Source organism: Magnolia sinica, chromosome 5 (genome assembly GCF_029962835.1).
Source record: "Magnolia sinica isolate HGM2019 chromosome 5, MsV1, whole genome shotgun sequence".
Lineage (NCBI taxonomy): Eukaryota > Viridiplantae > Streptophyta > Magnoliopsida > Magnoliales > Magnoliaceae > Magnolia > Magnolia sinica.
The window spans coordinates 11,951,338-11,976,904 of record NC_080577.1 but is presented as its reverse complement, the minus strand read 5'-3'; the positions used below and the strand labels follow the sequence as shown (position 1 = coordinate 11,976,904).

Here is a 25,567-nt window from a genome sequence, read left to right as displayed (position 1 = left end):
CGAGATCATTTTAATAATTGGTCCCAAAACTTAAGCAGATCCAACCACACCACAGTAAACGGTGGTGATTGAATGATCACCATGAAAAACTACGTATTTCCCACCTTAATGTTTATTTTCCATCTAATCTGTTGATAAGGTCAAACAGACCTCGATGAAGGGAAAAATCCAAAGATCAGCTTCATCCAAAACTTCCATGGCCCCAATAAGTTTTTAATGGTCAATCACCATCGATTCCTGTAGTGTGGTCCATCTGAGATTTAGATGTGCTTAAACTGTACGATCAGGTATTAAAATGAGATGGAAAAATGGATGGACAGTGTGGATATACAACACATTCATCAAGGTAAGCCACATAAGGTCAGGGTAACACCCATTAACGTGTTACACGTGTAACGCCTAATCCTCTCCGAAGCAATACCGGGACCCATTCTCGACCATATCATGAGACGTCACAGCACGACTGAGCTTTAGCATATCTCTTCACCTATTTTGTATCCCTCGTAGCGGAATCGGAGTGGTTAGCATATATGAAATCTAGACTTAGTAAACAGATGACTTTATTTTTTACAAGCAACTGACTCAACTAATTCCTTCTTGTGCAGAGACCAAGAACAAATCTTGGGTTTGAAAAAATAACAATAAATAAACCTTCATTGCTTCTAAAGTAATAAGACCATTTCAGTGATAAACATTTCCTTAACTCTATAAATACTAGCTTAATCTTCTTACAAAACCCACAGCCAAAAAACACTCATTATAAGTTTCAGGGTTTCCTAGCTTACATACATAAACACTCCAAATATTTTCAAGATGGCCACTGGCTTTCTTCTCCTAACATTCCTTGCATTCAGTTTCTCATTTGCTGCTGCATCCGACCCCAGCCCTTTACAGGATTTCTGTGTTGCTTTGAACAACAGCGAAGGTATGTTCACTCCATGTCAAGTAATTGCATCAATGCTGCAAATGTTTCATAGAAATGCAATCCACTTAAAAGGATTCATGTGATGGGTCACCTTTATGTTGGTTTAATAGGTCTTTAAAGAATATACTGCTTACAATCTCTTTTTTTGTATTATATGATGGCAGCGTTGGTGAATGGATTTGTGTGCAAGGACCCAGAGGAAGTTAAAGCTGATGATTTCTTCTTCATGGGACTGGACAAACCAGGCAACACGGATAACAAGGTAGGGTCCGTTGTGACCCCAGTGAATGTAGCCCAGATACCTGGACTCAACACCCTCGGCGTCTCCCTGGCTCGGATAGATTTTGCACCCTATGGTCTCAATCCACCCCACACACACCCGCGGGCCACAGAGATCCTAACAGTATTGGAGGGCACCCTCTACGTCGGATTCGTCACTTCCAACACTGAAAATCGCTTCATAACAAAGACCCTTCATAAAGGCGATGTGTTTGTCTTCCCAGTAGGCCTGATTCACTTCCAGTTTAACATCGGCGACACTAATGCCATAGCCATTGTAGGATTTGGCAGCCAGAACCCTGGAACCATCACCATTGCAAATGCTGTGTTTGGATCAAATCCGCCCATCTCAGATGATGTTCTTGCCAAGGCGTTCCAAGTTGACAAGAAAATAGTCGATTATCTCCAATCGCAGTTTGCAATTAAAAACTAGAGCACGCTCCCTTGCAATAAACTCCCTCAGTAATTTATGGTGTATCCAGATATAGTTCTTTACTTACGTAAATGTTTGAATAAAATGGGAGTGCAACGTATTTGTTTTTATCTGTCTTTTGTTTTCTTTCTTTATTTGTTTCTGTTTAATGGTCTCTCGTGGATTTTAGCTCTCTCTCTCTCTCTGCTTGCATGGTTCACGAAGTTTGTTAAGATATAATGAATATGATATAGCAACTTCGAGAGTCTTCGATTGATCATTTCGCTTCAAATTAAGTGAAGAAGCGTTAAAAATAAGCATTAGCTTAGGTAAAGGAAGAAAATAAAGTAATATTATAAGTAAATCATTTACCTACTGTACCTCTTGGATAGAATCCCTATCAATATCTGTTTTCTATTCAGTTGGAGCCATTTTTCCTTGGAACTTACAGCAATATTCTCTTGGTGATCTCACGCAAGGGGTTGTTGGTGAAGAGGATGAGGTTATTGGCCCACTCACCCAACACCATCCCACAGATGGGCTCCACAATGTAGACCCATGTGCCCTCATAATGGTTGGCTATGATCCCTGGGGGCCAACCTCCTCGCAGGGTTCATGTATGCTCTTGAAATAGGCCTGTCAAAATGCAGACCACGCGCATTCATGTGATGAAACAAAAGGTGTTGGATTAGACCACGCGCATTCATGTGATGAAACAGAAGGTGTTGGATTAGACCACGCTCGTGATATGCGTATTTTAGAGGTACCCGGCTCTGATGCGGAGGGCCCGGATAACTTGCAGCCCCAGCCTCACATGATATGCATATTTTGATGTATCTATTGTATATCCATGCCGTCCATCCATTTTGCCAGTTCATTTTAACGGTCAATTCCCACTGTTTCCTGTGGCTTGGTCCACCTAAGATTTGGATCTACTTCATTTTTTGGATTGTGCCCTAAATTGATCTGAAAACGGATGGATGGTGTGGATATACGCAATATACATCAAGGTGGGCCACACCTATTCCACTCCCTGACTAATGGATCAAAAAAGGCCCGGTCAACGACAGAAGTGATCTGGACTGTCGGACCTTAATCAGGCGTGTCTCGCAATTCAGAATGAGTTATCGGACGTAAAATATATGATTTTGGAGTAGAACGAGCTACTTTAGCTAGTTAACCTGGCTGTTGCACAAGCTTGATTTGCAAAATACCACCAAATCGACGGTCGCTTCCCTATTTTAATTCTGTTTTTATGTTTTAGTTTGATTATAACTATAACAACCCGAAATTTTCACGGCCAGAGTATGTGCTCGTGCCCGATGAAACCAGGTGTTAATAATATATAATTGGATGCTCTAAAATCGCACCCTATTTTTTCATTTGTTTACATCTAGATACATTCATGAAGGTAACATTCACGAGAATAAAATTAACTATATTAATTATATATCATCAGAGTAAAAGGAATAATCAAAAGCCTTCCCAATAGAAGCTTATTACATTCATTAGTTCGCAGTGGAAGTATAAAACTAAATAATTTATCTTCATATTCCTTCAATGTAATCTTCGATAGGAAAGTAGTTCTTTAAGTCTTCAACCTGTACGTCACCTGCATCGTCTATATGGTTGGGAGATGGTCAATGCCCTACTCATAGTGATGGTTATTCTTTAATATAAACATTAATTCAAAGATTTATACAAGTAATGTAAAGGGTACTGATATGTCCCGTAGTCCACTAATATGAGGATATCAGAATGCGCAAATTGTTGAGGGTCAAATATTACATATCAGACCCAGTTGTTGCATAGATTTACACGCATGATACCGCTTAATGGCCTGATTAATCGTGTTTGTAATGCCGAGTGTATGCACGAGCCTGGACTGAAAAGGGTGCTTAAAGCATGGACTTAACGCTCTAATGACACCAAAGCATGTGACAGACTCCAGAGATCCAAGATCAACAAGATTACACATCAGGGACCCGGAAAAATCGAGAAACCGAAGCTCAAACGGCCTGAAAGTCAGCCAGAATGCAAGATCACAGGGTTTCTACCATCCGTTCAATTCGAAACTTCACATATGGCCTAAAAACTAAAAACTAACAGAACATGTCAAATTTCAGCCATTGGATCCCCCTGGAAGTGGCCCAACGGACATATCAGCCCATAAATCAGTGAACTGGGGCCCGCCTGGTGTCTGAAAGTGCTTCAATCTTGGACTCAACGATTCAAATGAGCTAACAAAACGGATAGACGGATCAGATCTCTCAAAAAAACATCATAATGGACCCTATGGGAAGCAGCAGTGCATAGTGCAAAAGTGCACTCTCGTGCACCGAATCAAGCCGATCGGGTCAGCGCCACTGACCCGATCCTTCTCGCAGACGGAAACAGCGGGTGGACGCTGTTCGTCCGTTTTCACGTAATGGGCCCCATCAATCACAGTTCTCGACGATCAGAACCGTCCATATGCTCTGCAAGGTGACTAACACCGTCGCCTAGCTTTCCTTTTTGGCCCATACACACACACAAAGGCAGATTACCTGATAAACGTCAGATGGACGGCGGAGTAAGCAAGCTTATGGACCACACCGATTTTCTCCAAAGAATACTCATTTTCGGAGGGTTTTTCGTCCTAAACCTAGTGGACGGAATGGATTTCTCAAAATACATCACTGTGGGGTCCACCGACCATCACAGCGCTCAAACGCGCAGGCTCTGTTTCGCAACAGAGCCTGCGGCGGATCGTTGTGGGCCACTCTCTGAGGCGATCGGTTCAATCTGGACTATCTAGTGGATTCCAAAGAGGCCTGGAACCATCACCTAGGTGAAATTTTTCTAGGAATCAACGTGTAGCGGATTTTGACCGTCGAAACTCATGATGGACGGCGGAATACAATATCCAGTGGGCCATACAAGAACCTGCCAAAATCACTCTTTCCTGACTGGATTTCCACGAGGATTCTAATGGACGGCGTGGATTTCATTGACAAAACCGATTATGGGCCCCATCAGCAGCTCAGCGCAAGTTTTGCCCAAACAAAGTATCTAAGGAGAACACGGACGCTGCCGTGCGTAAATGGGTCTTTGGCACTCTCCGTCTATAGGAAGGATAAAAGGAGAGAGGAAGTTTGGAGGGCTGGCATCGAGAGAGAGCAGGGTGAGGATCCACGGCCTGAAACGGGAGGAAGAAAAGAAGGCAGCGGCTGAAACGTGGTGGGACTGGCGCATATGAAGCAGCAAGGAGAAAGAGTAACAGTTTTTTTTTCTACTGGTTTCCTTATTTATTCTTTTAAGATGTATAGCCTATCCATGCTAGGTTAAACCTCTTAGCTAGGGCTAAGAGGTGAAGCTTGTAGTGAGATGGGGGATTTTATTCATTGCTTTAATTTGATTCATGAACTGAATTTGATTTTCGTTTAATTAAAGGAATACTTTCAGTTTTTAATGGTGTGTTGTGACTGAAATTACAATAGATCTGCAATGGCTTTGAGTATTTCCTCCCCTTTTTATGATTATGAAGTCAGAAAGCCCTGTTATTCACCATCGTCTCCTGGGCATGGTTGGATGATAGTACTCTTCCTAACTTTCATGTACTTTTGATTGGTTGGTAATTAGTTTAATCATGTTATTTGCTTTGTCCCCTGGGCATGGTTAGATGATGGAATCCATTTTAATTCATATACCTTTCATCTCTTGAAAACCAGATCAAGTAAGTTCAGTGTGAATTCCATAATCCTTGATGCAGGCATAAGATCTCCCTGATCTCTACAAGTGGATCCTCTGAATCCCTAGTTTCCCTTCCTCTGAATTCCTTAAAGTTTTAGATAATTATTCCACAATTATTTCTTAAATTCTATTTGGTTTAGATTACATCTTAGTCTAGTTCTAGTTCTACTTGGTTTCAGATAACGTACAGGTTTCAGTCCCTGTGGATTCGACCTCGGTCTTACCGAGTTTATTACTACATCACAACCCTATACTTGGGGAGTGAACACAAACAACCTACATGAGATGCATGTCTAGCAAAGTATGTGGGGCTCATCATACGTAGTGATCAATACATTATGGAATACGATTTATAGATAAACGGCTCGACCCGCACTCTCACTATACAGATATTCGCTGTAAGACCCGCATCCTAAACCGTACCGCTCCATAAGCTTCCGCGGTCCTCCCGGTCGAATTCCGGCAACTCTCGACCTGTATCTGATGTTTGCACGTGATCCTAAGCCGAGTCCTGCATACCGAAGTCGGCTCGACTCAAAACTTGTATCCTAGCGACCGTGTCGTCGGTGCAGTTTCAATGCCATGACTCGCACACCGATCCGATACCCGGGCCAAGAGATGTGGGCCCGCGTTCATTTCGAAAAAACGTCGCGTATTGCAAATTATGAGAAAATCTCTATGACCTATCCCATCAATCAATCAATCAATCAAGTACACACTATACCACAAGTACAAGCAACCCATCCCTTTCCCCATTCCCAAAGTCAACACTTTCTCTCTCTATCCACCCATCCCTTTCTTACAACTCCATCACTCCACCCATCACCCATCACCCATCACTCCAACTCTTTTCTTCCCATTACTTCCCTCTCTCTCTCTCTCATTCTCTCTCTTCACTCCCAAGCAACAAAAAAATTCAACGTCCAAGCTCTCCCTCCCAAAACAATTGTGGCCCACTTTCCACCCTCTCATCTCCCATCTCAACCATTCATCTTTCATCAACCTCCATTAAAATTGAAGGCAAGGACCATAAGAGTCTAAGGAGCTAAAGAAGAAGGCCAATAGGTTGGTGATCCACCGTTGATTTCGATTCCTAAGGGCCAACTTATTGTGGAACCCACTTGATGTATGCATTATATTTGGGAGGGCCCAATAATGGCGGCATCCCTCCCCTTCATGTGTTATCTTTTTTTTCTCTCTCTCTTTCTCTAGGATGGAGTGGGCCCCACTAATATGTGTTAAATTTACTCCATCCATCAGACGGTGTGGCCCACCACATTTCTAGGGAGATCCACCATCCACTGTTGGGACGGTGGGAAGTCCCACACACTGGACATATCACCCCTCCCCTTTTGTATTTTTTTAAAAATATATATAATGTAAGATATAGTATAATATATATCTAGTGGGCCACCACGTGGTCCCACCTTAATAGTGAATAGATTGAGTATCCAGACCGTCCAGCATCCCTGTTGTGGGACGTTGGACTAGATGATATATAATATATTATATTTGTATTATATTAATATATATATATATATATATAGGGGCCACTCCCACGTGGGACCCACCGTCCAGAGGTCTGGATGGTGGGACTCACTGCTGATGGATGGATTTCATCCAGACGTCCACCCATGATATATATGTTTTATCTAAGCCGTCCATCCATTGGACTTGTTCGTGGGCCCCACTCTAGAGGATGTGTTCCATCCAAGTAGTCAATCCATTTGACGTGCTAGTGGGCCTCACTTTGATGTATGTGTAATATCCCAACCGTCCAGATGGCTGGACAGTGGACTGCTTTAAAAAAAAAGGGTGAAGCAGACTCAATCCTCTGGCAGGCCATGCTCCTGGACCCCACCATGATGCATGTGTTGCATCCATACCGTCCATCTACCTGGTGTGCCAAGTACGGCCCCACCATGATGCATGTGTTGTATCCCTACCGCCCATTTACATGAGGACGTGGGGCCAACGTGATGTTTGGGTCTTGCTACCCATCCAGTACGCTGGATGGGTGGGACCCACCACTGTTGGATGTGGCTCATCCAAACTGTCCATCCATTTGGGTGAGCCAGTTCTAATGCTTGAGATGAAAAATAAGATAGATCTAGTATCAAGTGGACCACACTGCCAAACAGTGGAATTGAATGCCTACCATTGAAACCCCTTTTGGGTTACAGAAGTTTTGAACCAATATGATATTTGTTTTTCCTCATTGTTCAAGTCATTGTGACCTTATGAACAGTCTGGATGGGAAATAAATGCTATGGTTGGCCCTCTAAATTTTTAACAGTGGGAATTATTATCACCACTGTTATGTGTAGTATGGTCTAGATGATCCTTTGGATATGATTTATTTTTTTTGCTCTATAATGATCTCTAACAATAGACGAATGATGTATTGGAATCGGCCCATTCAACTCAGCCCATTTAAATTGGCCCATTTAACTTGGCCCATTGACTCGGCCCATTTGACACGGCCCATTGATTCGTCCCATTTTACTTAGCCCATTCGATTCGGCCCATTTGACTCGACCCATTGATTCGGCCCATCTGATTCGGCCCATTTGTATCGGCCCACTTAATTTGGCCCGTTTAATGTAATTGAGGCCCATGATGATGTATATTAGACCTTTGTGCTAGGCCATGGGCCCCTATCCGATTGGCGTTATGAGCGTCATTTCTTTGGGAGCAATATTGGTTAAAGGTCCACATTGATAGGCAATGATGCTTGGACGTCCACATTGTGACCTTCCCTTAGGCCTTGTTAGGCCCTTCCTCATCATTCTCTAGTGGGTTAACCCCAACATTTGGGCCCCATTGATTTTAATCGGTCCATCATCGGCCGTCCATTTATGGACCCCGCCTTGCGTTGAGGCCGATTACCAATGCCGATTGCCGATTCAGGCTACTGTTGCTGATTATGAGTTTATGACAGCATAACATTATGATATATGCCCATACGCATCATTTGTATGTTTGTTATGAGATGTGATTGGCCATTGCATATGCCATAGTACAATGGTTTATGGGACTCCCTGATAGGTAGAGTCATCCCACATGAGCGCATTGTATGCACAAGATTGATGCATGATTGGACTGCGTGACTCATGTACTTTGCATTTGTGTGATTGTAATTATTGTACACCCTAGCGACATCAGGGCCATAGCCTCCACAGACACATCGTGGGTGGCCGGATTGGATACCGAAAATAATGTTTCTAGCATTGGGGCGTCATAGATGTCCTTGCGTGAAAATTTCTAAACCCGATGGTACCAGAGGATGACTCCAACATCGAGACTGAGTGGATACATGAGCGCACAAGGTCTGAATACCAGGAGACCGCGTCTCCCACTGTATTATGGTCATTTAGAAAGGGGTGTGGGATTACCCGCCCGAGCGAAGGGGGCATTGATAGGCTGAGTTTGACCACCTCGTGAATGAGTCCACTATTGACGTGCCACATAGATATTGACAGACTATTGGCCAGACGGATAGTGAGGTTTCTTACGCTCACTTGGATTGCGCACCTAAGAAAGGGGCAGTGCCATTTGGAGTATACTAAACCTCGGTGATTATCCAGAATGAGAACTGTACTGATACTTGATGCTCTAGTGATGAGCTGCATTGATATGTGGATTTGGATGAGGATTGACATGCTTGAGTTGGATCTCGCATCGCATAGTCTTGATATGGTTGATAGCATTCATATCTTGTACCGCATAGCCTTGGTACGGCTAATCACATGCATGTACTCATCAGCATGATTCCACATTACTCTGACATTGCATTCTGAGCATGCTCATATTGCGCATAAACTTACACCGCCCTCTAAGCTTTCTATAAGCTTATGCACGATTGATGCGTGCAGGTGACGCCGGGTCACAGTCGTAGCTTTGCTGCAGCAGGAGCATGCAGTCGAGCTTTAGGAGTTTTTATTATTATCATTATCTTGTATTTTCCTTCATACACATTATACCTTAAAGTTTTTTATCATAGTGGATTGTGTGATGGTGTTCTTGTGGTTATTATTCGTAGGTTATGCTTATGGTTATGCTTATACTGAATCAAAATCATGTTTGAAATTCTCCTTGTAGGATCCCAGGATCGGAACCTAGTGTATGGGTGTCGGGAGCCGAGAATGTGGTACTATGGAGGCTGTCGGTGCCAGATTCGACGATCGAAAATTTTGTGAGCCCGGTTTCTGAGTTTGGGGCGTGACATTCGCCGGTATGGCCAATGCTACCGTGGATTTACAAGAACTCCTCAGAGCGCACAACACATGAGCTGAGTGATTTACGTGACACGACTTGTTCATGGAGCGACTATTTGCAACATCCAATCCCGGGGTGATGTGACGCTGTTGTGACTTACACACATTGATTCATGCACCACTACCCAAAGGCTCAAGGACTTACGTGCCCTAAGAGAGTCTCTACCCAAAGCGCATTATATCCATGATAGAATATTTGAATCATTAATTGTGATATATCTTACACATCACATGCACTTATAGAGAATATAAACTGAATCATAACGAATATAACTAACTCTGAATCAAAATGAATATCAACTAAATTATGGAGGTTCTGGAATAACAAGACATGCCCAAGCCATAAAGATAGATGGCACGAGGCCAATATAATAAAGAGAAGAGTGATAATAGTCAACTCAACAAAAGTGGCAATGGCCAACGTAATAACAAAAAGAGTAGCAAGGGCTAACTCAAATAAAGAGACGATGGCAGGGCCAACTTAATAAATTTGATAAGGCAGGACGATCTTGTATCCATGGCCTCACATAAATTCAGATAAATTCACTTATATTTGACATTATGTCATAATCCCAAAAGGGCCAATAATTGTAATGATATTAACTAAATCAATTAATATGATATATAATTCCCAAAAAAACATGTAATCATGAAAGGCATGATATTCTATAACATCAAAGGCATGAAAAGGCCAGATAAATAACAAGAATCCAGGTAGAAGGCAGGATAATCCTCATCCTCCAAGGCAGGAAAGAGGCAAGAGCAAGTAAAAGCATGAAAAGCAAAATCATATACATGAAAGCATGAATAGATAGAATATAAAGATCAAGTTGAGTTAAGGTAAGCCTAAAGGATAAAACCCTCACCTTGAATTGTTTGACCATCTAACATTAATGATTTTGGGGATTCTTAGCATCAAGCCTATTTCTTTTATCCTACTTCACAAGATTCAAACGGTTAGGATTTAGAGTCCAGTCACTACACCAAAATCGCCAAACTGGTATGGTCGGCATTTTGAAGCCGTTTCTGATTTGAAACGGTAGTGAACCGTACTAGAATAGTGGCTGTTGTACGTTGTTACTTTTACTTTTTTGTTGGTGTGTCCCGACTGATTATTGTATATTCTTATTTCTTATTATTATAGTTTATTGTATTATTTTGAAACAGATGGACGGAATGGATTCTATTAGAACCCTCTAAGTAGACCCCACATGACCCGAGAATCACTTTTATGTAAATCTACCATAGACTACTGGAGCATTTTCATCCCCAAAATGCCCTAATCCCTTCAAAGCACCCAAAACGCGAGCTCCCTCTCCCTCTCCCGATCTCCCTCAACCATTTCTCTCGATCTCCCTCTCCCGATCTCCCTCTCTTTCAATCTCCCTCTCCCGATCTCAACCCTCTCTCTCTCTCTCGATCTCCCTCTCCCGATCTCAACCCTCTCTCTCGATCTCCCTCTCCCTCTCCCTCGATCTCCCTCTCCCTCTCTCAAGCTCTCTCTTTCAATTTCCCTCTCCCGATCTCAACCCTCTCTCTCGATCTCCCTCTCCCGATCTCCCTCTCTTTCAATCTCCCTCTCCCGATCTCAACCCTCTCTCTCTCTCTCTCTCTCGATCTCCCTCTCCCGATCTCAACTCTCTCTCTCGCTCTCCCTCTCCCTCTCCCTCGATCTCCCTCTCCCTCTCTCAAGCTCTCTCTTTCAATTTCCCTCTCCCGATCTCAACCCTCTCTCTCGATCTCCCTCTCCCTCGATCTCCCTCTCCCGATCTCAACCCTCTCTCTCGATCTCCCTCTCACTCTCCCTCCCTCTCTCGATCTCCCTCTCCCTACAACATCCACAATCCCACGATAGTCCCCACACATGGGGTATCTAATATTGTAGAAGCAGTAGCAACAGCTCCATATGGGGTGTGTGATCTGTCATCCGTAGTTGAATGGGGAAGACTGAAGGGAGGGAGTGAGTGCAGCAGCAACGTGCAGACAGGTACATCAGCGTTTTCACTTTGTTGTTAGGCAAATATGGTTGAACTATGGCAAGGAAAAGTGTAACTCCGATTTGTTTTCACTTTGTTGTTAGGCAAATATCGATGGTGAATGGATGATGAAGTTTCCATTCATCAAACAGCCCCCCTAAACTGAGTATAATGTTCATAGTACTTTTCACCTTGTTTCATAGTTTCGAATTCCTTGAAAATATCATACAGGCATTTTCTATTTTTGTCATTCGAGTACTGCTGTCGGAGAGTATTTCATATCTCCTTTGCACATTCACCATACATCACACTGGTCGACGTTTTCGTCAATGCCATGGAGCCAACTCATGACTTGGCAGTTATCTTCTTTCCATTGAGAATTGGTATCAGAATTTTCTGTTGGCTCCATATTAGTCAAGTACTGTTTCAGTCTTCACTCAGATGTAAGAATATTCTGACTGAATGGGGCAATGGCAGATAGTTCTCAACACCTGAGTTTAACAAAGGAAATTTTCTAGTGTTGGTACTTGTCTCCAGTTTTGATTCCATTAACTGTTTAGCATGAATCACAATACCACAACAAATGTATCAATAGGCCCAACTTGTCCATCAAACACATCAAATTCCCAAACCCAAAGAGTAGTTCCAAAATTCATACCCGGAGCAACTTCCTAATCATTAGGACAGAAAGTAGTATTGAGATATGAAAAATAAACATTTAGAGTACAGCACATACCGCAAAGTAATTCAAGAAACCTGACTTTAGCCATGGAAACTCGAAATTCACCGTTCTACTTTTCATACCCAAAATCCTACGGAATTAAGATCTGACAGAACCTCCTAAATCAAAATCACAAAAACCCATGTCACGGTATGAAAACCCAAACATCTGAACTTATATTCCAAATCACCAAAAGAAACAGAAAATCCAATCGTAACAAAGACTGGACTAAACAAAACTGCCACCAACTAAAATAAACATTTCCAGCCAGTATAGAAACAAATAGCCAGAAGCAACATTACAATTTCGAATTCAATGCTACCAATCTGCCTTCAATAACACAGATCAGTGATACAATTTATCGATCACCACAAGAATAACAAAAGCATATATTCTCGATTCCATAGAGAATGGAACATATAAAGACTCCAAAATTATCAGTTCAAGACTCAACATCAAAGTCAATATCTAATCACAGACAATCCCATTCCCATATAAAACTCCAAAATGTTCAGATCCCAAAAATCAAGGAAAGAGTTATATAAGTAAAATAGCTTGAGTTCTAGATTTAAAATAGCTTAAGCTGTAGATTCCAGTATGCAACAGACAAAAAGCCCAACATTTTCAAATTTAAAATGCACCAACCACATAAACTAATCAAGCAAATACAAACCCAGAAAGAAGATTCCAACATTTAAATCCCAATTTTTCAAAGAGAAACTGCTGCCAGGCCCTATGCATTTATTAAATTTGGAATGTCTTCTACACCTATTGTTCTATTTCTGTCTTCTATACATCTTGTCCTATTCCATACATGCATTACTTAATATTAGATCAATCTTTGTTCTAATTCCTTGTTTTTTCTTTTGTTGGATTGCTGATTTTTCTTTTTCTTTTTTCTTTTTGTTTTAAAGATACACTCGTACTCAGCGGAACCTTGCAAAGTTAAATGATGAACTTTATGAAGTCCACCAAATCATGACTCACAATATACAAGTTCTTGGTGTCGGTGAAAAATTGGATCGAAAGTTCATCTTGATGTTTTTCTTTTGCATGGGCTCAGTCATTATGTATTAATGATTTGTCTTAGGCATTGTTTGTTTGTTTTGCACATTTTATGGAGTGAAACAGCTTTGTTTTTGTAGATGATAAGTAACACCAAAACAAACAGCTAAACAAGGCTTCAAAAAGCTTAGATCCCTACAATGCTGAAAGTATGGAGAACAAATCCCAAATCAAAGAAAGTGCCTTATCAATCCCAATGCAACTCTATATGTTCTTTCAAAAGATAAAGTCCAAACAAATCTGAATCAGATAGACTAACCAGACTGAGAAAGCAGTCAAAAAAGGCAAAACATGGAAGCAAAGCACCTCAACTAATTTAGTATTATGTACAATTCCACTTCCTTGAGGAGGAAATACATCTTATAGGCTTATAGCAATATAAAATTATTATGATATGAAAGCATTTTTCTTGTTCAGTTTTTTCCTCCCTCTCAGCTAATGTGCCACTCGACCCAATACTACTAGCCACGGACCAGCCAATAAATAGCAGAGTACTCCCAATACATCTTGAGATAATGCCTACTAATTGTGGCATAAAGGACCAAATCCTTTTTCAAGATGTCATGTGGGATGTTAACGAGTTGGCATATTAATCTTGCCAAGAGGTGTCCACGAGCTCTACTTGTATAGGGCATTCCCTGCCGTTGCCTTCATGCATCCTTTCCTTTCAATGTAGTTATGCATCCAAAATTCCATACTGTGAAATCATCCATCCACATGCATGATGCGTGCGCTGGCATCCATGTCTGACATTGATATTCTGAAGAACATGACATAAGCACATAACGGATTATTGTTTCTTCTACTTCTGAAGGTCTCCTGTATTTCTGGTATCATTTTTCTTTCTTTCCTTGTAATACATTATGTAGCTTTTCAAAAATAAAAATAAAAAATTAATGCATTATATCAGGTCAGCTTATGAAACTTCAGATTCCATGACTGCAGCTGCACCCCATGTAGCCAACCATAGTGTGTTTACTTACCCTTTCAAAAAGAATATAGGCTAATTAGTTAGAGCAGTTCTGTTTATTTTTATTTGAGACTTGTTTGAGACTTGATACCACACAGATGGTTGGGAAGAGAATGCATTAACTGGTTGTGATATTGGTAAATTACTTGGTTGATTTCTTGTTCATTGGGATTCAGCCTCCTGCATTGGTCCTAATTCGCTATGTTTTTGTCCAAGGAAACAGGTAATTCCTGATTCCATAGCAGGGCTAGAAAATCTAGAGGAGCTTCACCTTTTGGATGCAGATGGTTGTAAAAATTTATGAAGGTATTCCACTTTTCAGTCATTGGTGGAGCAGCAATTGCTGGTTTTGGACCATCTGTATGCATTTTATGGTTGCATTTCAGTGATTGTCTAATAATGGTGTTAGTTGAGCATTCTGGTGGCCAGGTTCTATTGATGGAACACTGAATGTTTGGATTATGGCATCATATGCAATCTTCTTCTGGCTATGTTGCTAGTAATCTTTGATAAGTTGCAGATTCATAGTTGGTTTTTAACACTTCTGTTTCCATCATTAGAGCTGCTTCAAAATTGGTTTCTTTGAGAATATTGGTAGCTTGTTAATTCCTGCTTTGTAGGCTAGAAAGTAATGCGGCCTGTGCTTGTTGTATTTGGATCATGAATAGCATTGATATAGTGACGGGCAGATGTGGTATCAGAATTAGGGAGGTTATTTGGCCATTGGATGGTCTTTTATGTGTTGAAGTTTAGGATGGAGTAGCTGTAGATTTTCAGGCAAAGCAGAGATCTTTTGGTTACCGCGTGGTCAGTCTTCAATCTAAGATCCATGTGTAATGGATAGTCAAGATTGAGTGGATAAATAAATAAGTCCAATCATCATCTTGAACCATATCATGCATGATGGGGCATAGTCAGCTGCACAAGGGCGGGTAGCACAGGCTCAGGCCATGAATGGGCTGGACTCGGGCATTTTCATTTTTTGGCTCATTATAGGCCTAGTTCTGCTATGCGGGCCATATCTATATATATTTTTTTAAAGGAAAGCCGGAGCCACAAATTCATTAATCCATGGAAAGACTATACAATATGTCAAGCGGGCCCCGACAAAAAAAGATGTGGGCCTCACTCCTCATGTAAACAAGAAAACAAAAAGAAGGGAGTCCTGACAGGGACCCCGATCATGAGAGTTTGATAGCCCTGACACCTGCATTATCTAGAACAATAGAGCCCCTCACTAGCCTGGGCAAAGTTGACCAAGAATTATAAATTCTGTTTGGGCATCTGTTACTAGCCCGCCTAGCCAGAGCATCAGCCACCGAGTTCCCTTCCCTATAAATGTGCTTGAATCTGATATTGAGGCTCCCCCGAAGTTGTTGGATAGCAACCAGTTTGTACCAGATGTTCCAAGAGATGTTGGCGTGGGAATCGCCAATCGCATCAACAAGAATTTTGGAATCTGTCTCAACAATAATATTACGCAGGCACTGATTGTCACGAATTGTTAAGCCATCAAGCATGGTTTGTGCCTTCGCGATCATGTTAGTGGACCGGCCATAGTTTCTGTGATATGCAAAGATGGTTTCCCCATGGTGGTCCCTGCATATCCCTCCACCACCACTCTCCCCTGGGTTCCCCCGAGATGATCCATCAACATTAAGCTTCAGCCAGCCAGGGAGAGGCTTCGACCATTTGACAACGATGGGATTAGCAGGCGATCTGGTGGCAACTGGAGGGATTCGGAAGGACTAGAGGACAATCGAGTCAGCCATGGAGTTCCTATCGGGCGCTTGGACTAAGGGCCCAATCTCTCTCAGCCAGCGAGTGACATTGGAGATAATGCAGGGAGCTGACATTCGACGATCGTCGAAACGGGCTGAGTTCCTGTTGTTCCAGATTTCCCAGGAGATGATACTTGGAATGAGACTTGTGAGAATGGAAAGTCTGCACTTGCGGCTAGCTCTATCAGTCCAAAGGTGAAAACGCTGAATGATTGACTGGTTGGTTATGGAGGGAATGTCAAAACATCGCTCAAAATGGCCTCATACGTCTGTTGCAACTGTGCCTCGGCTAAAGAGGTGGTTTAAATCTTCCACCGTTCGGAAATCTTGGCGAAAATGGATAGTGCGCTGCTGGCTGCTGAACTGCACGCTCGGCCAAAGGAGTCGGAGGAACTGGCTCGCAACATTCGCACTTCGACGCGAGAGCAATTCCCACCCTTTTGAACAGCCGTGTCGACTGGAACAGCACCATGGAAGATCTTCCAACTAAACATGCCCAGCTTCGGCGGAAGCACAACATTCCAAATCCACCTCGTCCAATGGAGGGAGGGCTGCTGAGGTCTGATGGCGTTCCGGGCAGATTTGAGGAGGAAATTTCCTGAGGCAGACAGGTCCCAAATCAATCTATCCTTCCTGTTAGTGACGGCAATGGAAGCAGTTTCAATGATCTGCATGGCAGAAAGGGAGATGACGCGCCTAATTCAGCCCGCAGGTTAGCATCTTGCGAGGAGAAAAAATCCTTGACAGAAAGATTGAGCAAAGTCAAGGGGATAGGATTCTCAGCTGCGCCGAGGAGCAATCCTTGCCCAGTCCAATTCGTGGTCCAGAAATTAATGTGTCCTTGTCCTACCAGCCACCTGGAATGTTGTAGAGTGAATTGGAGATTTCTAAAAATGGGCTTCCAGACAGATGAGTCAACGAAGCCAGCCACACCTCTGTTATGTAGCAGCTTGTAGAAGTATTTTGCTGAGAAAAAACCAGCCCACAGGGACGTACCCTGAACCAATTGCCAACCTAGTTTGACGCGGTATGCTCGCATGACATCACCTAAACTTCTGATGCCGAGACCGCCCTCAGAAAGAGGATTGCACATACTGGACCATTTGACCCAATGCCGCTTGGCCCCATGCGGGCCATATTTTGCACCAACTCAAACTGATTAATCATGAATTCTCATGATATTTGGTGCAACCAAATGCATCCTTAAAGTTAATATGGAAGTAATAATTTACTTATAATAATTGGATTCAAATAAATAATCAGCGCATTTATCACAAGAAATACGGATTATCTCATGCCTTGCTCTCCACAAATAACACGTGTGTGCGAGATGCTGACCATCCATGCATATGGAAAAAAAATCACACCGGTTGGGTAACCTCAAATATATCCTAACTCAGAATAAAGAGCTTTTCCTTATTGTGTTCTGATGCTTGTAGGCTGTCAATGCTGATTCTATTTCAAACATGAGGAGTGACCTCGGACACCAGTTAGCTGATAAGAGCCATAATCTCTAGTTGCGATAAGTACCTTTCACTAACTTAAGTTACTTAACTTACATTTAAATCAATATCTCATTTTTTTTCTTATATATTTTGATATTTATTGTTTAAATGTTTATATTTATGATTCTTTGTTAACAGATGTTGTTAATTTGTATTTAGGCCACCTAGTGGTTTAACAATGCATCCCCCCATTTAGGAATTTTTATTGAACAAGTACAGTCATTTAAATGAAAATGCTTGTTCTTTGTGGATTCCTAAATTGTCTCATTTTGGACAATTCGGTATCATACCATGTACTTAGGTTGTTCTCATTTTCAGTTTACATATAGTTGAAATTTCATTAGTGTCTCCCTATATTTTCTCTGGATATGTAGTTCTTTACTAATTGGTTTCCTCTATCCATGTGTAATAGATTACATGTGGCAACTAATTAGTATTGAATTTTACATATATCTGGAGAATATGGGGAAGTGCTGCCGAAATTTTAACTGGAGAATCTACAATCAACTGGTGGACCCTCAGTTGGGAATCATCAATGTGTAGAGAGAATGCGGCCATGCAAGTTGTACTCTTGGCATAATATCATGGGTGATTATATGCTGTCAGGTTTGTCAATTCAAGAGTTCAATATCATGTTGTTCGAAGAAGTGAGTGGTCATATGTAACATTTTATAAGAGAAAGTAAAATATTTGATGTTTCTGAATATTAGAACACAAGCATGATTGAGAGAGAAGCTCCATAAGCTTGATTCATAGACTGAAATTGATAAGCATATTACTCCTTTATAGATTTATAGATCTCTACATTTGCAGATTGTGGGATTGGTGAGGGCAATGTTCAAATGTTGTAGGAAGGTTGAAGGAATGACTGATGTGGTTGATATTGTTGGAACGGGAGGTGATGGGACAAACACGATTAACATATCAACAGGGGCTTGTATTCTAGTTGCTGCCTCTGGTGCAAAATTTGTTGTTCACTCCCCAAGTATAGGGTTGTGATGTAGTAATAAACTTGGTAAGATCGAGGTCGAATCCACAGGAACTGAAATTTGTACGTGATCTGAAACTAATTAGATATAAAACTAGCAAAAGATGTAATCTAAATCCAATGTAAATTGATGAATAATTGTGGAATAATTATCTAAAACTTAAACAATTCAAAGGAAGGAAAGTAGGGATATAGAGGATCCACTTGTAAAGATCAGGGAGATCTTATGCCTGCTTCAAAAATCATGGAAATCAACTAGACTTCCTTTGATATAGTTTTCAAGAGATGAAAGGTATATGAATTAGAATGGATTCCATCACCAAACCATGCCCAGGAGACAAAGTAAACAACAGAATTAAAATAATTACCAACCAACCAACAATGTATGAAGATCAGGAAGGGTACTGTCAGCCTACTATGCCCATAGAACAATGATGAACAACAGGGCTTCCTGACTTCATAAACATAAAAAGGGGAAAGAAATACTCAAAGCCATTGCAAACCCATTGTAATTTCAGTCACAACAGACCATTAAAGACTAAGAAAAATATTCCTTTAATAATCAACTAAAATCAAATTCAGTTTATGAATTTTAAATTAAAGGCATAAAATATAATCTCCCATCTTGCTACAGGCTTCACCTCTTAGCCCTAACTAAGAGGTTTAGCCACACATAAATGGCTGATTCTCTTAAAAATAAATCAAATAAAGAAAAATAAAATAATCAGAATAAGAAAAACAAACTCTCTATCTTCTCTCTCTCTCCCTTGCAATCGTCCAAGCCGAGCATGATCTTCTTCCCCACGGTCCCTTCTCTTTTCTCTTTTTCTTTCTTTTATAAGCCAAGAGAACGTCCGTTCGGAGAGAGCCCAAGCTCCTCACGCACGCTGCTGGAGCTGGAACCGCTCTTTCTTCGCAGTCCGATTCGTAGCAGGAATCGAATTCTTACGCTGAAGTTCCGGTGGGGCCCATTCTTGAATTCAAATTGGAGATCCACTCCGTTCACCAAATTCTCCTCGAAATTTTGACCGGAGATGGTCGGCTTTGGATCAGAATCAGCGTGACCCATGGAAGAGATCAGCTGCAACAGTTGTAAGACAGTCCGTTTGTGATCATTAAAACCAGTACCTGCGCATGTATGAGTGCATAAAGACAACATGGGCTTGGCTAAAGCGAGCCCCTCTGTATGATGGGCGGTTAAGATCTGACATCTGATCATCGCCAATGGGCCAGGACGATTCGGAACGTCCGGTTCTTCCGGACGCGAAACAGAGTAGCGTCATTGATGCTGTGACGATGGTGGGGCCCACTTCACTGTTGTTTTGAGAAATCCAAGCCGTCCATTGGATTCAGGACGAAGAACCGTTCGGGAAGAGACAGTTTCAATTTGATTTTTGTGTGGCCCACAAGCCGGTTCAGTCCATCGTCCATCGTCCGTTTGAACTGCCAGGAACCAATCCGTACTGTTCCTTGGAATTTTGCCACCTAGGGCTTGGTAATATGGACCATGGAATTCGAGTGTATGGTCAGGATCAGCATTCTGGGGACCGAGTGGGGCCCACAGCGATCATCCGTCGAAACAGCGTCGGGCGCTGCTTCTTTGAAAACGGACTTCGGGTCAGTCCGTTGTTTGACCGAACTCTCCGTCCGGTGCACTTCTCGTGCACATGTACCCTATGTACATGCAATGTACATATGGGTTCATCGTGCTGTTCGAGAGAAATCTGTGCCGCCCATTCATTTTTTCGCCTCATTTAAGGAGTTGAGTCCAAAATTAACGCATTTCCAGATACCAGGCGGGCCCCAAATCACTGATTTATGGGCTGATCTGTCCGTTGGGCCACTTTTAGAAGGATCCAATGGCTGAAAGTTGACATGTACGGTTAGTTTTTGGTCCTCGAGCCATGTATAAAGTTTCAAGCCAAACAGATGATGGAAACCCAGTGATCTTGCATTTTGGCTGACTTTCAGGCCGCTTGAGCTTCAGTTTCTCAATTTTCTCGGACCCCTGGCGTGTAATTCCTTTGATCTTTGTCCCCTGGAGTCCATCCCTTGCCCTTGGTAAATTCTGAGTGTTAACTCCATACTTTTAGCACCTTATTTCGATGCAAGCTCGTAAATACAACCTGCATCACAAATACGATTAGACGAGCCATTAAACAGTATCATACTTGTAAATTCGAGTAATAATTGGGGTCTGATATGCAGTATTTAACCCTCAACACAACCCTCAACCAGCATTTTGCTAGTCCCAAGCAAAGTATGCGAAAAAATAAGTTGAGAATTACGAGACAATTCTTGTGAAACCGAGTGATATTTTGAGAAACGAGTCAGATACGACAAATCTAAGATCCATGAATTGTTAGGTATAATTCTCTCCTAGACTCAAGCACATGGTAAACTTCATAATTAAGTTCAAAGTATTAGTTCATCAATTAGAACAATTCTAAACATTGAATTCTATGGATGCATATTCTAATCTCGAATTATCAATATTAAAATTCACTTCTCTATTTAAGGATATCATTGGTAACCAATAAGAGAATTCATGATAACCAAAACTTGCCTCCCACATCATTTTTTCATCATTTTTTATTTTATTTTTTATTTTTTATTTTATTTTTTTTTAAATTAAACTAATGCCAAGAAGGGGAATCAAATCCTCACTTATAGGGAGCAAACCTATGGTAAAAACTTCACACCCGCTCTTATTTCAACTATCATCTATGGGGGATCGAATCCTCACCTATAGGGAGCAAACCTATGGTAAAGACTGTTTGCCCAATGCATTCAATTTCCCAAGTTCGTTCCTTTCATGTTTTGAGATTACCAAGTTAGTCCTTCAATATTGAACTGAAACCTCAATGTCTAAGCGAGATATGACATGTAAAATTATGATTCAGTCAATGTTTAAAACTTCTAATCATGGATTGATAAGTCACTCTCAACTGTGAAATTTATTAGACAACTAAATCCAAGAGACAAAAATTACCAACATCATGTATCTTGTAAGTCCAAATTTAAGACGGCCATCAAAATCACTTCGCATTCACAAGAAGTTCCAGAAAAATTTTAAAATTAAAATTTTCACAATTTTTGTTCAAGACCAAGAAAATGCTGAGTAGGTCACCTAATCTCCCACCCCCAACCTAAAATCTACATTGTCCTCAATGTAAAAAATATGAGCATGCAATGCACTTGGGACAACGAAAAGTAAATATGAAGTGATGGGAAGATAGTACCTGGATGATGAGTCGAGAGACACTTTCCAAGAGATCGCAGCATGGGCGTCGGTCAGCACAAGAGAGAAAGCAACATAAAAATAACAAAAATAAAATCCTACCTATACCACTTTCGTAGGTGCTCTCGATTGCATTTAGCGTATGCAACAAGCCTTTAAACCCCTAGGTTGCCCCTAGTGGACGAGTTGTAGTCTCGTGAGGGTTTGCAGTAATGTTACCCACAAACATTGAACTAACTAATGATAAAAAATGAAATGACGAGCTGGGTTGCTTCCCAGGAGCGCTAAGTTTACCGTCTTCAGCCAGACAAATAAAGCAACAACTCTAGTCCTATGAAAGCGATAAACATACCTATACCTCCATCAGACTAGGAGATCAATCCTGGTAAACAAGATCAGTCAGAGGTATGGACATGTCCTCTGAATCAAATTTCTCGACAAATGGTTTCAATTGATGTCCATTGACTTTAAACTCCTTGCCATTGTCGGGATCTCTAATGTCAACGGCCCCATGAGGAAAAACAGTAACAACAATGTAAAGGCCGGTCCAACGAGATCGAAACTTACCCGGAAAGAGATGTAATCGAGAATTGTACAAAAAGACCTTCTGACCAGGCGTGAATGATTTTTGCAAAATGTGTTGGTCATGAAATGCTTTCATCTTGTCCTTGTAAATTCTCGAATTATCGTACGCATCATTCTGGATTTCCTCCAGTTCATTCAATTGAAGTTTGCGTAGCGAGCCAGCGTTATCCAGATTGAAATTAAGATTTTTGATCGCCCAGTACGCTTTATGTTCCAGCTCCACAGGCAAGTGACAAGCTTTCCCATAGACAAGTCTAAAGGAGACATTCCAATAGGGGTTTTAAATGTAGTACGGTATGCCCATAAGGCATCGGTCAAACGGATTGACCAATCCTTATGATCAGGGTTAACCGTTTTCTCCAAAATGTGTTTAATTTTCCTATTAGAAATCTCAGCTTGCCCACTTGTCTGTGGGTGGTACGGGGTGCTCACCTTGTGAGAGATACCGTATTTCTTCATTAAGCTCTCAAATGGTTTATTGCAAAAGTGTGAGCCCCCATCACTAATGATGGCTTGAGGCGTTCCAAATCGAGAAAGGATGTTTTCTTCTAGAAATTTAATGACCGTGCGATGATCATTAGTTCGACACGGAGTCGCTTCGACCTATTTAGTGACATAATCCACGGCGAGCAAAATATACAGATTTCCAAACGATTGGGGGAATGGTCCCATGAAATCGATGCCCCAGCAATCAAATGCTTCAATGATAAGGATGGGATTCAAAGGCATCATATTTCGACGGGACAATGCTCCCAATTTCTGACAACGCTCACAAGCTTTGCAAAACTCATGAGTGTCCCTAAACATAATGTTCACTCCCCAAGTATAGGGTTGTGATGTAGTAATAAACTCGGTAAGACCGAGGTCGAATCCACAGGGACTGATACCTGTACGTTATCTGAAACCAAGTAGAACTAGAACTAGACTAAGATGTAATCTAAACCAAATAGAATTTAAGGAATAATTGTGGAATAATTATCTAAAACTTTAAACAATTCAGAGAATGGAAACTAGGGATTCAGAGGATCCACTTATAGAGATCAGGGAGATCTTATGCCTGCATCAAGAATCATGGACATTTAACTGAACTTACTTGATCTGGTTTTCAAGAGATGAAAGGTATATGAATTAGAATGGATTCCATCATCAAACCATGCCCAGGAGACAGAGCAAACAACAGAATTAGACTAATTACCAACCAATCAATAATGCATGAAAGTTAGGAAGGATTCCGCCATCCGACCATGCCCAGGAGACTATGGTGAACAACAGGGCTTCTTGACGTCATGAACATCAAAAGGAGAAAGAAATACTCAAAATCATCGCAGATCCATTGTAATTTCAGTCACAACAAACCCTTAAAAATAACTGAAAGTATTCCTTTTAAAAGTATTCCTTTTAATCAACATTATGGAATTCAAACTGAACTTACTTGATTTGGTTTTCAAGAGATGAAAGGTATATGAATTAGAATGGATTCCATCACCAAACCATGCCCAGGAGACAAAGTAAACAATAGAATTAAACTAATTTCCAACCAATCAACAATGTATGAAGATCAGGAAGGTACTGTCATCCTACCATGCCCATGGGACAATGATGAACAACAGGGCTTCCTGACTTCATAAATATAAAAAGAGGAAAGAAATATTCAAAGCCATTGCAAACCCATTGTAATTTCTGTCACAACAGACCATTAAAGACTAATAAAAATATTCCTTATAATAATCAACTAAATCAAATTAAGTTCAGAAATTTAATCTACTTGCATGGAATAGACTCTCCCATCTCGCTACAGGCTTCACCTCTTAGCCCTAGCTAAGAGGTTCAGCCACACATGATATGGGCTAAATTCTAATTAAAAGAAAGAAGAAGAAGAAGAAGAAGAAGAAGAAAAGGAAGAAGAAAGAAAAACCGGATCAGCTCCCACATCCAGCAGTCCCAAAATCGAGCCACTGCTTCCACGAAAAGCCCAGCTTCAATCCAACTCCCAGCCTTTGATGCCAGCCACGTCCACCTCCTCCTTCTTTTCTTCCGAGCAGCCTTAGCAAAAGAAAACCAGCCGCTGCTGTCCCTCTCCAAACTCTTTTTCTTCCTTTCTTATAAGCAGCCCAAGCATCCGTCCGTATCTGTGTGCGAACGGGAGCCTCCTTGCTGCCGTAGGCGATCAGGAACCTCCGCAGATAGGTCGGCGCAGAAGTCTGTTTTCGCAGCAGAACCGGATCCTCCCAACGCCCATGCTCCTATGATTCTCTTCGAACAAATAACATCCCTTGGGACGTTTTCGAGTGGCCTACACGATGGACGGACCAAATCGGCCGTCCGATCATCACCATGGGCATATAAGAGTCCCAAAACAGGTCAGCAGCGGCCGCGCGGTGAACAGGGCCTGCGGACGGATCGCCGCTGGACTCTCGGTGGGGCCCATTATCGGTGTCAGAAGAGAAATCTACGCCGTCCATTAATCTCCCCTCGAAAAACCGGTTAGGACTGGTCAGTTTTGGGCTGCTTTTGGTGTGGTCCACCGAATTTTTCTCCCTACCGTCCATCCTGCGTTTGGACTGTTAAAATCTGATCCACATTTTTTTCAAGAAAAACCCCACCTAGGTCTTGGTGATATGGGCCGTAGAATTCTTATGGATGGTCCAGATTGGACCGCCAAATCAAGATGGTGGCCCACTGTACCCACCCGCGGGCTCTGTTCGCGCGCTGGAAGCTATTCGAATTGGAGAGGGAGAGGGAGAGCTCGGTTAGCGCCCGTTTTTTGACCGTGGTATGGTCGGGTGTGCCGTAGGTGAGACTGCTATGTGTGCACGCCCGCTACATAAAGTACATCCCTTGATGTTTCTACAAAATCCACACCGACCATCTGCTTACCCATCTCATTTTAAGCGTTGACCCCAAACTTGAAGCAGATCCAAACATCAGGTGGGCCTTAAATTGTTGATGTGTGGGCTGATATGTCCGTTGGGCCACTTCTACAATGATCTAAGGGCTAAAATTTGATATGTACGGTTAATTTATAGCCCTCAGGCTATGTATGAAGTTTTGAGCCAATCAGATAGCGAGAACTATGTGATCTTGCATTCTTCACCAATTTCGAGCCTCTT

General features: G+C 41.7%; 2 protein-coding genes and 1 long non-coding RNA gene across 4 annotated transcripts in view; all 3 read left to right on the top strand.

Annotated features, from left to right (window-relative positions):
• The first annotated feature begins 798 nt into the window (after positions 1 to 798).
• Positions 799 to 25,567, top strand: part of LOC131245456 (putative germin-like protein 2-1) — a 62,562-nt gene continuing 37,793 nt past the window's right edge. Inside the window, exon 1 of the mRNA XM_058244942.1 lies at positions 799 to 925. Coding sequence (XP_058100925.1) covers positions 814 to 925 — 112 coding nt within the window. The 5' untranslated portion in view covers positions 799 to 813. The remainder of the gene's footprint in view (positions 926 to 25,567) is intronic.
• LOC131247373 (putative germin-like protein 2-1) lies at positions 958 to 1,652 on the top strand. Its single transcript, XM_058247696.1, has 2 exons — positions 958 to 968; positions 1,046 to 1,652. The coding sequence occupies exons 1-2, from the start codon at positions 958 to 960 to the stop codon at positions 1,635 to 1,637; spliced, it is 603 nt and encodes a 200-aa protein (XP_058103679.1). The 3' UTR covers positions 1,638 to 1,652.
• On the top strand, positions 11,288 to 15,318 carry LOC131245458 (uncharacterized). 2 transcript variants are annotated; one of them, XR_009170882.1, is made up of 3 exons: positions 11,288 to 11,767; positions 13,237 to 14,494; positions 14,581 to 15,318. It is a non-coding gene; the product is annotated as an uncharacterized LOC131245458 (long non-coding RNA). The 2 variants fall into 2 exon arrangements; XR_009170883.1 differs by having other exon boundaries at positions 11,288 to 11,612; positions 14,581 to 15,317.